Source organism: Bombus vancouverensis, chromosome 9 (assembly GCF_051014615.1).
Source record: "Bombus vancouverensis nearcticus chromosome 9, iyBomVanc1_principal, whole genome shotgun sequence".
Taxonomy (NCBI): Eukaryota; Metazoa; Arthropoda; class Insecta; order Hymenoptera; family Apidae; genus Bombus; species Bombus vancouverensis.
The window spans coordinates 13,537,084-13,552,955 of NC_134919.1; the positions used below are offsets into that span (position 1 = coordinate 13,537,084).

General features: G+C 43.8%; 1 protein-coding gene across 2 annotated transcripts in view; it reads right to left on the reverse strand.

Annotated features, from left to right (window-relative positions):
- The window catches only part of LOC117163423 (zwei Ig domain protein zig-8), a 143,425-nt gene that overhangs the window by 14,928 nt on the left and 112,625 nt on the right, over positions 1-15,872 (reverse strand). The window contains exon 1 of one of the 2 annotated variants that reach the window (XM_033345676.2): positions 7,629-9,209. The exons of the other annotated variant lie outside the window; for it this stretch is intronic. Coding sequence (XP_033201567.1) covers positions 7,629-7,689 — 61 coding nt within the window. The 5' untranslated portion in view covers positions 7,690-9,209. Of the gene's footprint in view, positions 1-7,628; positions 9,210-15,872 lie in introns of those variants that run through there. 2 annotated transcript variants of the gene reach the window in all.

A 15,872-nucleotide genomic window follows, 5' to 3' on the forward strand; every position in this document is an offset into this window, starting at 1 on the left:
ACTACCGAGTGCCTTTTTTCTCTTACGCTGACTTCTGGTAACTGGACCCGCCGTCATTCGTTGCCGTTTGATGCGAACGGTGACTCGTGTTATGCGACGCAGTTATCCTCATCGTCGACTAAAAACGAATATTACAGCCGTTGTTTCAGCACATTAAGCGCTTGTGCGCAAAAACCGGCTATTATCACGGTCGACGTCCAGCTACCTAGGAATTCGAGCGTTTTAATTAGTCGAGTAAGCCGTAGGATCAAGCCTGGAGCTAGCGAGGCAGACGTCAAGGAAGAAAAGTATCTACTATTCGTCTCGAAGAGAAATGACCTAACCGTTTCACAAGGGAAAAGAAACGACCGGATAGCGGCGAAACGGTTGACACGAAAGTGCGGGTAGATATTGCATGTCGCGATTATTGCGCTGCCATAAAATGTACGGCAATAGAGAGGACGCATAACGATATTTCACGAATATTGAAACTTCATGGATCGAATGGCGGTAGGCTTTATCGCTCCGTGTGTCCTCCTCCGATGTGTCCAATGGTTATAACTTAATGCAGAGCCGTTTAAAGAATACTGCGTAACGACTACACTGTGTCGTAATAATAGGAATAATAGATACTGCGTCTGTGGATTAACTCCGCAAGATCTATTATAGTTTGGTGCGAGCTCCAAATGTGCCTTGTTTGCGAGTTAAACGTTAACACCACTGTGTATGCTCTAAACGATGACAGAACTTCTAGGCTAGTTCTCTGAACGTAAGCCGACATTTCGGAATGTAAATCCGTTCCCTAATGAAGCACGTTGTATCGTATCCAACGATGTATATAACGTATACACAAATTTGTCCATCTATAGAAAAATGGTAATTAGAGATAGAGCAGCGTGTATTTAAGATCTGCACCGCTTTCAACTAAAATTCCCGATTCAACAAGGTATTTGCTATATTTCGGTGCAGACGATCCGCACGTGAATCACATTGGGGAGATTAAGATATTTAAGAGATTTCTAGTACGATGCCGGTCTGATTCTATCCGCATTTCGCCACAATTTTCAAGCAGGAAAATACTGAGAGGGAATTCCGGGTTTCGTCGACGGCAATCTGAATATTTAGATCGGTCTGTCCCATCCGAGAGAAAGATCGTTTTCCTCGGAGTTACCGTCTTATTTCGACTCCCGCAACTTGTACTTTCCGGTTATGTTGCCGATTAACTTCGAATCGAATAAAATGCGCTGTTCGAGATTTATGTATATTTATGTACACTCATACGGTACTTACGTACGCGAGAAGACACTCGGAACAATCACGGCACAATGGTTGAAATCCAACAAAAATACCGTGGTTGACAATCGACCGAAAAATACATTATTGTCGGAAAATACGATAGAAAAGGGATGCGAGAAAAACGCACCTATTCCACGAGGGCTCTGAACGAACGGGTCTTCATCGAGTTATTTCACGGTGGATCATCGCGAGATTCCAATTCTCCGCGTTGCATGAAAACCCCCCGTGAAAGAATTATCCGGCGCAATTTCACTTCAAACTTCATCGGCCTGCGTGCCAGTAAAAATACAATTGCCCCACGCGAATTGAATTAATTTATGCAATAAAGGAATTCGTGAGCTTAATCAGCCACTGGGACGCGCGCTCGAGAAAAATGAGTACAAGCTGTTCTTTTCAGGACGCGGTAAATTATTCCGCCAAGTCACGTGCGTATTTAGTGTAACTCAGGGAATTAAATGGGGTTGGGTGAAATCGTAAGGCGGCACATCGGTCTCCCTCGAATGGCCAACCCGTTAAGCCCGCAGGGTCCGATAAATAAGTTCGATAACAGAGTTCTCCTTATCTTTTAAATAGGCAATGTAATTTAATCACGCGGACCTGGTCGCGTGACACGTCACAGATTTGTCTCTGGGTGCGCGTTGCGCGATGCTATGCGGTCAGGCTGCTTTATTTATTTTTTTCCTCCGTCGTCACAGATTGCGAGAAATAAATAGCGCGGTATACGCGTACGTGGTTTGTCGGCATAACTTTCGCATGCCGCTGCAGAGATGATTTGTAGGTGGAAGCAAGACGCGAGTAAAACGACGGCAATATTGATATATGCGCCGCGATAAGTTCCAGTCACTAGTTCGAGCGCTCGAGCAAGATTCGCGCAGTTTCCAACCATTCTCGTCCCATTTATGTTGCCTTTCTCATTACCACGGATATTTATTAGATAAAAATCGATATTTGCGTTTGTGTGGCGTTCGAGACAAACAGCATGTGGATATAAGGGGAAAATTCGAGAAAGAGTCTCAAATTTCTCGCAAACAGTAATTATAGTCAAGATAACATTAGTTTAAATTATCACAACTGTGTCGTTTACATTAATATCATCACACATACGAAGGAGGTTAACGACGTACGTGTACGTTATACGGTTGTCTTGGAGCAACGAAGAATCAACGTGTCACCGAAATATTCTGGATACGATTGCAGCTGCTACGATCGCAACGAAAGAATGATGGGAAAATTATTGATAAGGATTGGATGTATTTTTTAATGGATACTAGTTTAAGAGTATGATTTATTTATTAACGGAGATTAACAGAAACGATATCGAAATCACAGAATGGAAATAAATTTCACAAAAGGATAAAACCGCGAATTATATTTACACAATAATACAATTGTAAATACATTCGTAGAAAATGCCAACTAAATCCATCCGTTCCACCATTGGGAAGGAAAAATCAACTGAAAAATTTAAATAACAATGACGCCGCGCTTTTGTAATTTATATGGTTGAACCATCACTACGCAATTTTTAGCCACGTTATTTGTTCCGTTGACGTTTTAAACTTCCGTTGGTCGGGCAATTATAGCTACAACAAATAAACATTCACCGTCGCAACGATGGTAGATGGCTAATTTAAAAAAAAATAAAATTCAAAGATAAATAGCCCTGCCTTGTAAAACAACGATATATTGATCGTGAGTTATAGTTCCAAATTAAATGACAAGTTATTCTTCAGAGAATTATTGTTCGCAGAGAGAAAGGAGTACAATTTGTTGTTTGTACAATTTGTTGTTTATACAAAACCTCGAAGAATTTTAACGAGAAAATGATCGCGAGAAAGAAAAATCCGTAATCGTCGCAAAATTAAAACTATAGGTAGTACAGGGTGTAATATGCAGCGTGTGAACAAATTTTCTTCCGAAGGGATAATAAATTGCCGTGTCGCCACGGAAGGTTAAGGAGCTTTCCAATGCACATCCTTGCAATCTATCGCCGTATCAGACCTATTAGAGCCGTTAACGATCTCAGATCAGATTTCATTACTTCATTCCGCTGCGACGAGCTGCATTGCCTCGCTCTCGTGCCGCGTCACCGAAACGGAGAAAAGAGAAGAGAAGAAAAAAATACAAGAAGGATGAAGGAAGAGAGGAGGACAAGGAAAAAGGAGAACGTTTCAAGAGAGTAGCAGAAGATAAAAGCGATTAATTAAGGCTCGAAGCGTCCCTCCAGTTTTTTTTTTTTTTTTTTGTCTCGCATCCACCCCACGCTCCACACAGCTTCGTCTGGAGCTACTATCTGTCTATTCTCTCTTTTCTCGTGTAAATGCAGTGTGCAAAGGTCGATTTTGCCCATCTACCATGAACACGAGCCGACGACACGACGTATCCATTATAGAACAAGTGGGCCACGTCGCGAAATAATGGAACGGCCATGATTTTGTGAGTTTATCGTCAGCCGTCACGTGACGCGGAAATGCAGCAGGAGACTAGTGCAGACTCCCACGCTTAAACGGGTCGAGGGTGCTCGCGCTTAGGCTCGTAATTAAAACACGCCGGAACTTAATGTTTCCTACTTTACAAGGGCTTTGAATTAACAAGGCCGCGACACCATGCACGCAGTGTGCCGCGCGTCTACGTACGTATCGCCAAATCTTTCCAAGATGTCCGAAATTTTGACAATTTTCTATGGAAGTGATATTATCGTATTATATCCAAAATAAACGTAAGTTTCATCAGCGAAGAAATATTCAGTGTAAATTACACGAGGAGCGCTAGCGCGATGAACTGAAAGTTTGAAGGTTCGTTCTTTCTTCGTGATTAGGACGAACAAAGCGAAAGCTGCTGAATCTCGCAAGGTGTGAAAATAATTACCAGCTACTTTATTTTCCCATTGGTCGGTCGCGTCTCCTTCGAAGCGCAGGAAAGACTGGAAGAAAATCCGGTCGAGTAACGAGCAGCGCTCCAGGCTACGAGATCGACTCGAGACAAACTCTTACTCTGGAAGCGGCGTTTTATTATTGCGAAAAGTTATTTCAAGGTTCGTCATTCTTTCCGGGTTTCGTAGTAGCGAGATAAAGCGATTCCGAGGAAACGAAGTTTCTTGCTCCCTCCAAGGGGGCTTCTGCGACCTAAGCAACTTCACCAATTGACAGAGCACCTGCCAACTACCAAGAAACGTTATTTCAAAGTAATACTATACTTCCCGATCGGGCAAACCATTGAAAGTTTCATCGAATCGGATTGTCGAATATAAAATTAGCGCGATAATGAGAAATCGCTGGCGCACGCGAAATGGTTTTTCTAGAAAAAGTTAGCGAGGGAACTGCTTTTTACTACAAACCACGATAATCGACTTCGGCAACGTCCCCATAAACGGATTTACAATTTACTTGCTCGGAGATCGAATTACGTAAATATCAATTTGCTACCATTTGACTTCGTGTTTTCGACTTTGTCGTTCGCTTTGGCAACACTGAAAAGTTTCCACGCGCGAGAATTATAAAAAGAAAAACAGTGCATCTCGGAGGAATTACGAAGGAAGATTCTACCGTTTTTATAACGGATGCCGAGAAAATGAGACGAACTCCTTGCAGTTTCAATTTCGCTAATCCCCGTAAACGATCTTTTTCCCTCTCAACTACGCGCGAATGAAAATCATTCTTCACCGTAGATTTACTCTTTCCGTGAGCAATCGAGCGAGCAAACCCAAGACGAAACGAATCATCCCCTGTTTTGTAAATGAATTTTCTTTACGATCATTTGAACGCTCAAAAATTATAACAAATCGTTCTGCCACAAAACGGCAGTCACGATCGGTTTCCTTAAACTCGCAGAGAAAGGAGGATAGTCCAATTTATCATCCAGATAAAGGAATCACAATGGTTCCTCCGTCGACCGAGTTCGATAGCATCCACCGAAACCTACAAAACTCGGCGGCGACGAAGCGAGACAATAAGATAAGATTTCCAAAAGTTTTACGTTTGGCCGGGATGCCCGTGTGAAAAGAAATAGCCACCAACAGAATTGTGCGGAGACACGGAGACGCACGCGACCAATAAATACAAAGGCTGCGATTAGAAGAAGTATCATTTCTTCTGAATAAAATAAGTTACAGTTTCTTGTCGAAAGTCACATTTTCGTGCTTTTCTCTTCTCTTCTTCCCTCCCTTTTTTTTTTCTTCTAATTCAACCGCCCTTAATTTTGTTCGCACGAGAAAATAAATTCCAATTTTTTTAACGTTGAAAATCGAGGTTAACGATAATTGAAATTTTTATAACGAACCAATAGTTGAACTTTAGCGAATACAGACGAATGATTTCATTAATACAGAACTACGAGGAAACTTGCTGATCAAAGCTCAGTTTTCAATTCCCATTTGTGATGGTTCTGAGTATCGGGAAATCCAAGCTTTTCGCAACGCGTAGTTTTCATTGAAATAAAAAATGAAATCAAATCGATTTTCCCCCTTACGAATCTTATCAACCGTACCGATTTTTTAACATCGTAGTAGCTTTGCGATTACCTACGTTATGCACTCCACGATCCCGTATTTCAGCGAAATTTTCCAAGTACATATTTTTTTTTCTTCTTCTTTTTTTTTGGTTTCTCTCGTTTTATCATGCTAATGAAAAAGGGCGAAGGTTTTTTGCAAAGAGCTATTCTATTATCCGTCGGATGAATTTTACTTGCATTGTTTAGAGCCAGTTAGCTCGGTGTACGTAAAAATAACGACATACATAAAATGCATCGGATTTTACTACAGCTATTAGCATAAATTATATTGCAACGTCGTTGTTGTAAAATCGTACATTCTTACTAGTGAATTTGGACAGCGAAATGTCGCTGATAACTTTCCGGGCTCGTTTGTATCAATCGTTGAAACGCGTAAATGAGATAACCGGCCGTAATTAACAAGCAGGGTTGTCGATATAATATTTCGCTTTAATTGTAATTAAAGCCAGTCGCGTAAAACGAATTCGACTGTGAATTTAATCAAATCTTGATCATGAATGTGTCAATGAACCCACAAAGCGATCGAATTAACGGAACGGAATGATCGACGAAATCGGTTAAGTGAGATTTTATAGTAAAAACGAGAGCCATGCGAAAAGTGTTACTAGGTCGTCGATTTACTGACACTAGAGATAATCATTTTTCCGGATTTATGATAAAAATATCGTTCACATCCAAGAAGTCGAGAGTGGAGGAAAAATATGTTCGCAGGCTAGAAACAATGTATAGGACGCAATTTATTTCACGAGGAAATACTTTTGAGAAATGATAATTGGTGGTAAAAACAGAAAAGACAAACTCCACGAGAGAGCTCACTACTCTCGGCGGAGTCATTTTATAGCCGAGGATATGAGCGGTTTAATTCCAGTTATTTTCAACGAATTAATACGTTGCTACCCAACGCATTAGCATTAGCGTGAAGTTGCGTATCTCTACACTTGATGATCGTTGCATTCTCGCAATTAAAGCGAAACATCTGCGAACAAATCCCAATCGGAAGATCGGGGAAATAGCCATAAATAATAACGAGGTAACTGTATCCTTAGAGAGCGTTCTGAATGAAAAAATTGTTAGAGCACCGCCTGTACTTGCCACTTCTCTCAACACGTGGAAACATTTCCCGCGATCTTTAGCAGCTTACCCGAAACTTTCGCGGTTCAACTTTACACAGTACCAGGCAAACATTTAATTTACTGGATTAAACTTTGCGCGGATTATACCGTGAACAAAGTCTGGCCGTGGCCGGGTACAGTATCGAGCCAAATTACCGAAGTCGTTCGTCTAGAACGTAGGAACCTCTAAGCGACAATGTAAACGGAGTGTGAGACGCGGAATAGAAATCATCGCGCGAATTCACGCTTGAGAGAAATAGTCAGGTTCGATTTTGAAAAGGATCGCGCGCGTGTTCTATGTGCATAATACGTTTCTGAAGCGCGCCGCGTCGCGCCACTTTGCGTAATTAGTTTACGTGATCGATATTAACAGGACTCGTGTAGTCGACGACGACCGTGTTGCGTTTCACGCCGGAAAGAAAAGGCTATCTCTCTCGTAGAGTATCATTCCCAAGGCAGGGCCACAGACTTATGAATAATGCATACGATAAATTCGCGTCGCACGCACGCACGCACGCCGGTAATTCCATTAGCTGTACCATTTTGCCGCTCTATAGCTGCTACGTTTTCAATCGAATAACTTCTACTCGCCCGTTAGATCAGGTGGTCAAATCAAAAACGCGAATCAGTCCAAGGTATACCGCAACCCACACGCTGCCCGACTTCGATCTAAACGGAGCAACGTAATCGTTTCTAATATTCAGAATATCGTTTAGATTAATTGATAATTACCTTCTGTACACATAAAGAGTATGGCAGCAATGGACAGCCTCGCCTGCCACCTCAAAGCCATGTCCGCGACTATTTGATGGCGCGTTCACTTTGATATTAAAGCGATTCACATCCTCTTCATTGGATGACAGCACATCGTCCATCCACTGTCATGCTAGCACCACGCGGCAAATTCCTATCGCGGTTGTGTCGACATTCCACGAAAACGGTGTATACTCTTGACGTCCAATGAACGCCACGAGATTCGGTGACCCGAGGGTCACGCGAGATTAGTTCAATTTCATTCGTTCCGACACCACGGCTCGTTTGCTCGACCAATTCTCCTGACGCCCAGTGTTTTCGTTCACGTTTCCCATAGGACGTTTTCGATGATTGCGCGGAAATAAGCCGAAAATAAATACACACACACTCGCCTGGCCGGCGGTCGATGCTAAAGTTTCAACACTACCACTTTTCACTCGTCACGATAGAAAAAAAGAAAACGCGCTTCGGAAACGTTTCGTAGAAATTTTTCCCGTGATCGTATCGCGGAAAAATTTCCAGCCGATTCTTGTTGGGACGCGGCGGTCGAATTATTTCAACGATTCTCGAATATGCGTTGCACGCTTCGATCTGTTTCTGCTTCGATCTACACCTGGCAACTGGACACCAGGCAGCTTCCAATCGGGGGTATCGATTCTTGAAATAGTTCTTTGCCCCGAAAACGCGTCAAGGAAGGAAGATTCCGGCGATTGCCGTGAGTTACGATAAAAGTGGAAAATTCGATGTTTATTCCATGATGAGGAAGCTAGGCCGTGATGTGCTCGCGGACGTAATTCCTTTGAAGAGTTCTCATGTTCCTATTAAACGAGAACGCCATTTATCACTCTATCCACGGGAACGAAGAATGTCGTTAACCATGCTTCACAACGTATCTTCTCGATTTTGCGGCTTTATCGCCGTTTTCGGTGTTAACCGACCGAAAGTTCGATGCACTTGATATCTCCGTGTATCTCGGTCAAAAGCGTCATGAAAACGGCGGAAAGATTCTTCTTGCGAACTGGCCCCGTTTAGGGCCTAAAATAACCGGAGTATAATGTAACGTTCCTTAAAGAATGATCTTAACATCGTCGCACGTGCCTGTTTACGATCGTTTCGCAGCAATATTTCGTTTTTCGACCGATCAAAATTTTACTACACACGATTCACATTGTTCACACGACGAGTAAACGCGAGGGTACGTTCCGACGGCGATTGCCACGCGATTTCTCTTCATTTTCACGAGAGGTTCGATTCGCGAAACGAAATATTAATTTTCTCGAGAAAAATTTCGCGTCTATATGCGCGACATGGTATATAGGACGACGCGACACGCACCACGTCTTGATTCGGTGGCAGATTTACCCTGACTGGGGTGATTCTTGGCCGTAGGAGCATGCGCGCTTCTGATCCACCTCCTGTGATGGTGGAAACGCGCAGAGGGTCCACGAACAAGGTCCGCGCACACGTAAACTTCTCTCGACACACCGAGGTTCGAAACACACGTATGATGCCACGGATGCGAGCGAACCTCACCGACACGATGCTGGGTCAGCGTAGGTGTAGTGTTAAGGGTAGCTCGCGTCGGTCACGACGTACGGCACTGTGTGTCACGGACAGAAAGTGTGGCAGGGCGTGCAACGAGTACAGAATCGAGGTACGAAATCTACGATACTCTTTAGAGGCGCGCGATAGGCTTTGAGATTCAGCTGCGTGTCCATTTCGCCTGTCAGCCTGACCGCCAATCTTACCGGCTACCCACTGCGAGAGATCGCACGTAACCTCGTTGCTTGCTACGTACTTTCCTTCGGTTGATTCCAACGAGGATACATTGCACGCGGATATAACGAGCACCGTCGTCATCGCCATCGGTACCGCTATCATCACCGTCTTCGCCGTTGCAACGATATGCTAATGAGCCTTGTATACGATAATACCGCAATAATAAGGAAAGCGACCTAATTGCGTGGTTGCCGGTTATCGGGATACCACGTCGACATGTGCTACTTCGGACTCGCCTCGTGTTCTTTTCCTCTTTGCCAGGCTGTGAGTTTGAGCGGTGAGCTGAGGCGGAGGTTGATGGTTAGGCGCAACGAAAAGTCTCGATCGAGGTAAACGTTGCTTCGCTCGAAGGACTTCTAGTTAAAGCATTTTTAACGAACTCGCTGCAAGTTTTCCGCTCTCGTCATCGAGATTGATTACTTCGAGTAGCAAAAACGTGAAACATCGTGCTTCTTTCGACAGACGCTTGCGTATTCGACGTATGGTTAAGAAACTTGAAGAGCAGCGTTTCTTAACGTGGCGCTTATAACAGGCTGTTTTTGTTTTCCATCGTATAAATCTGTTTCCATGATTATCGAGCACGCTATCAATGCATGTTATTAGACGAACCACATGTGCGTGATCACGCGAGTGTATAATGACAGGAGGTACACGCGATAACCGTTAGCGATTAGCTGTACTCCACTGTCTATCGGCTATAAGAATAATTTCACGGTGTTACACGATGGATACGCAAGTATCCCGTATATGTTCGTTTCGTTTGTCGATTCGATTGTCGAGTGTTTGTCGCACGATATCAACGTAAGATCGATGAATATTATAATATGTCGGGAAAACGTCACGCACAGAACCTTGTCTGTCGGTAGAGAGGGCTGGGAATTGTGGTAGACGTAAACGCTCGGTAAAGGGGTTCCAATATTATTTCGAAAGCACATTGCAAAATTAAAATCGAAACGAGTTGCACGTTTGTAACGAAAATAGCTATCGCGTAACACGATGAAAAGAATACGAATGACTATGACGAGCGACAAGTTGAAAAATCCGCTCATAATCCTAATTTTCCGCGTGTCACGTGCAATCAGATATCATTAGTATTCGCGTTTACGACATCGTCGAACATTGGCGCTTACATCTCATGGTCGTAATATTTCGACGACATCGTGAAACAAATGACGTTAGTGGAACTCGTATTACATATACCTGAAGCTTAACAACTATCTAGTAAAGTTTGATGAAATCTACTTTATAATCCTCGGTTTCTGAAATATTTGCAGTGAAATTTTGCGCATATGGGACACTGATATAATAACTTCTACTTTCACACAATGAATACACGTTCTCCGTTCGTGCAAGCTTGCACGAGTTAAGGACGAGAATTACGATCCAATGTAGGTGTAATTCACTTGGATGGATAGCAAATTCCTAAATCATTTCTCAAAGAAAAAAGGTTGACTGAACTTTCGCCAGCGTTTGTGCATAACGCAGAGTGGGTGCTCATTGCGTTCCATTGATCCAATTTCACTTTGATCCAATTTCTATTTAACCGTTTAAAAATTCTTCTAAGTGACGCGAGAGCTTGCAAATTAACGAAAGCTGTGGTTTCATGCTTGAAATCTCGTTCCACGGTGCGAACTGCAAGACGTCCATTCAAAAAAAAAATTGCACTGACTAACCGTACAAGATTTCAAGCCAAAGTTATAAATAACTTTTTGCGTGACGACCGTGCCTTTGCACACGCGGGACCATTCATCAGCAACGCCTAGCACGTGAACCCACCGATAACGACACCCTACCGGCAGATTCGATCGGTCGATGAAAGGGGCGGCTGTCGAATGTACCGCGAATCAGTCGCCTCGTCTCGATCTCGTGGTTCGATCGGCTCGTTTAACAGCCTCGCTCTGTTGTCAGGCACGGGAAATAAATTGAAGATAAACAAAATTATCGGAGCCACTTTTCGCTCTTACTTAAATTTGAAATTGTCGCATAAAAACTCCGACTCGTCCGCGCCTACCCTGCGTCGCATTTTTTTACAATTTGCTCGACGCGTCGAATGATTCTGCGCGTGCGTAAGGACGAAACGAGCGATGCCAGCTACATTTTGCCTGACCTGTTTCCTATTTCCGCCGCACTCCATTTCGTCGGTATTTCGTAACATTGATCGGCACGCCACGCATCGCAAATTAACGCGACGATAAAACGGCGCATAAAAGCGGTTACTTGGTAGAAATATGGGCGACGATCTCGCGGAGAGATCGTTTCACAGCGAAGCGGTTACTTTCCGAACGCCTGTAATCGTTCGTAAGAAGACAGCAGCCGCTAATTTCGAGACGTGCGACCGTATCGGGCAACCAACGATTAGAGGCAGTAAAACTCGCGGCTGTGACTCGGGCTGCATAAGTTTCTAGCACGGCACGATAAATCCGCCGATAACGATGTCGGCATGTGTGCACACGAAATTCGAAGGAAGCAAGCAAGAGGCAGATTGGGGGTGTCGAGCTGTATGGCAGCCAAGTAAACGTTTGTCTCCACGTAGAAGGCGTCGACCTCCTTTTTCCGTGACGCGCGATCCCTCGAACACGACTGCAACACGCTAAGATTTCCGATATTTCGAAATTGATGCCGATAACAAGCTCTCGCTAGTCCCCGGCGTCTACCGGGCGTTCTTGTTTCCCTGTTATTTTATCGGTGCCACGCACGAACATTTCCGCACGAAATTGAAAAACACCGCGTTCCACTGAGAGAATACGTCAGCCATGAATTCTTGCTACCCGATAGCTTACGAGTTTCTTTCCGCGTTTGCACATTTCTCCGGGGCGAATTCCAAATTGAAATCCGCTCGAGAGTATCCCCGGCCTGTAGTGTGCTAAACGATTTCATAACTCGCCGTGAGTTCCAAACGGAGCCGCCGTTTGGTCAAGTCGCGTTTATGACCGAAACGAAGGCGCCTTGAGCTACTCGCAGCACTTGGCGAATCCACAGGGAGTTCGTAACGAATGTAAAAGCTGCATCGAACGCGGCCAGTCCGGAACAAAGGTAAACGTGTTTCTGTTTCGAGCGTTATCCCGATAAGATGTGAAATTGGTTTGCTAATAATGGAATTGATTCTCGAAGGAAATCGTGGCGAAACGTTGCACAAGTGTGCCGGAAAAGCGTAAATTCTACCTACAAGCGGACTCGTTAATTGCACAGCTCTATAAGCAGACCTATATCTTTAAATAAAATCCATAGAGTTCGTAATGCCGCGCACGATGAAAACATTACATCGTTGTCGCAGCGTTTGTAGCGAGCACGCAAAATACAGTTTATGCGGTGATAAACATTCCTCGAGGAAATTTCTATGAAGCATTGTACCAGTTATCATCGTGGACACCGATATTTGTACTTTATAGTTACGTATCGCTGTAGCCAGGGAGCGAGCGTGCATAGGAAATTTTGTATCCTGGCCGAGATCCAAACGGATTTTTCCACCGAAAATTACAAATGCCTTGAACGTTTGTTTCAGAGGGAAGCGTATTTAGTTTACGATCTTCATCAATACTTATTACCTTTTGTGCAACGTGTCGCGTTGGTAAAATAACAGTCTTATTGTTCACGGCTGGCGTAGCAACTTTATAATAGTTTATAACACAGTCGCAGAAACAATTATAACTTTTCTCTTTCGTGCCGTCTGCCAACGTGCATTCGGTTTATCTTTATCTTTCAACGAGCCATAAGCGTAACGCTAAACACGGTATCTCGTGCAGAGACGTCCCCATCGAATGGCGCCACAGAGTTCTTGTTAATCAATCAAACAAGTTAAAATCAAATAGACCATAGCGAGCGCGTCTCGGTTAATAGCAAAGTTACATTTCGGTAGATTTGTTCCATGCACGTGTATCTATTAGTATGTCGGAGGACGCAACTTCCCGAATGTTGCACGGTCAAAGGACGGCCAATATCGGAGAAGTCGAATCCGGTGAGTTTCGCCGTTTGAATTCTCACAGTTCGTCTCTCGTTTCCTTTCTTGACTGGATGACAATCGAGAAGGGTTACACGGGTATTATACAGCTCGTTACCCAATCAGCAAACTTTACCAGCAGTTTACCTAGAATTCGCTTCTTTAGATTATCGACCTCCTTTATCACGTCACTGTACTAATCCGCCGTTACCTCTCTCTTCTCTGTACTTCACCTTGGATTACTCGTATTTTTATGGATCTCTGCGCGATACAAGCATCTTATCCACCATGTATTTTACATCACAAAACGTAAATGGAATTGTGAAGTATACGTATATGTATAGTGGAAGGTTTGGTTCGTAGCAGGATCTGGATATCATCCAAGAATTACCCCGTCATATTGAATTAATCCAGCCTCCGGTTCTCTTTAAACCAAAAAGTTTATCTGCTCGTTACTTTGTATAATCAATTCGTCGTTTGCGTTAAACACGGGAATTGTATTAACCGAGTCGGCCAACTTTTAAGTATCCGAAGTTCGATGGCTTTCAAAAAGCGCGGCTTTTCCGGCAAGATTTTCGTCGGTATGCTGACAGGAACTGGAAACGGAAAACGTTTCAATACGAAACTTCTCGACGTCGGGAAACTCGAGACGGTTCTCTTACCGGAGGAGAACGCGATCAAAATGTAGTCTAGTTTCTACGAAGTTAATAATACACTGGAGTTCGGATAGTGTCAGGCAAACTATACTTTCGTCGTAATTTAAAAAGAAAAACCACGTCCAACGTACAATAAAAAAAAGAGGTGAATAGGAAGGCTAAATTATCTGTAACACAGATTATATCGAAGTTTCAAGGTAAGGGTAATGAAAATTCCAGCAACTTTTCTCTGCAACGCCGTGACTCAGAGAGTTATCATTTTTTATATTCATGTTCCCCTAAAAGATAATGCACTTAGCTTCCGGCTTGCCGTAAGCCCCGACTTAACAACCTTTGCTGTTATTCCGACACGATGGTACTTGGCCCTAGGAGAGGCTCGTGCTCGTTGAGTACCTGGAGGCCGCGAACTGTAAGCTAACTAAAAATTAACGTGCCAGCGAAACCTTTAAAGCCGACGAGAATTTACGTAGTCAGAGGTCGTTACGCATAGATTTCGGACGGTCGTCGGCCTGTTCCGTCGCCCATTCCACGGCCCAGTTACCAGATAACATTCCAAAACGAACGTCTATTCCGATCTCTCGGGCGAGCCTGCAATTCAGTCGCGCGATATTTCTTTCATGAAATTCCACCGGCCATTCTTGCCGACGTTCAACTTCTCGTCGGAGTTTCTTGGATCAGAAGCACGAACGGCCGATATCTCTAGGTCCGCTTTTACAAGAACTCTCGCGAGAATAATTGAAGCGGGTGAGAGCGTGGCGTTAGTTAAAGTTTGACGCGACAAAGAGGGAGGGATAAACGCGAAATAATTTCCTTGCCGCGCCGGTTGAATGGTAGTTTTCGAGAATTAACGAATTATCATCGCACCTGTTGGCTCGGCAGCGCAAAGTTGAACAGGGTTTAAACGCGGGGAAATTGTTTCAGGTTTCAAGTTCTCGAACAATTTTCAGTGGATTGGCGATAAGCGCTCGCGAAGATAAAGTTTGCTCGAAGCTCACAGCGAATAGCTCATCCCGCGAGCGAGAGCTTATCATTTCGTTAGAAACGTAACGAGCTTCCGAACTTGGACGCATCGTTGCCGATATTTCTCGCCCGTCCAGATAAACGGGAAACTGGAAAAAAAGAGGTTGATCTGTAGCGTTAAGGTTTTGAGAAAGACGCAGGCGATGTTGTCGAACCGCGTCACAGATGTCTCGTGCGGTATTAGCGTCGAATATGGGACAATTTCGAGCTTTTGAGCCGCATATGTATACGTACGTCTAGTTTCACCCGAACGAACGCGGCTAATTACCTCGAAGGTCCTTCGAAATCGTTCGCTGAGGAACTAGGTCGTAATTCGATGTTCGCGACGTAACGCGAATTTACGTCGAACAAATTTACGTGGCTTCACAAACATGTACTATGGAATGGCTGATCGATTCTCGCTGGATGGCAGTGCAAAGTATTCTATATACTTGTACAATGCAGTATATCGGCATTCGTCACGAAACACCGTGTTCGCGTAAACCATTAATCATCAAGTTGTCACACGACGACAGTGCACACTGTTCCGAATGTCAATATAATCCGCGGTACTAATGAACTCGCGTGTATATTAATTCGTCGGACTTCCGGTACACGAAAGCACGCTAATATAGATATCGCTGAAAAAAAACGTTGCTTTCTCCCGATGATATTAAATTCCGAACATTAACGAGTCGCAAATGTTTGGGAAACAAGTACGCGGATCTCCTTCCTTCCCTCTTCCTCTTCCATTCAGTATTCGCCTCTTATTTGAACCAGTTGCGACAATGTTTATTGCGGGTCAAGCGGCTTGGCCATGCGTTCACCTTTATTCCCAATGTTATCCTTCTG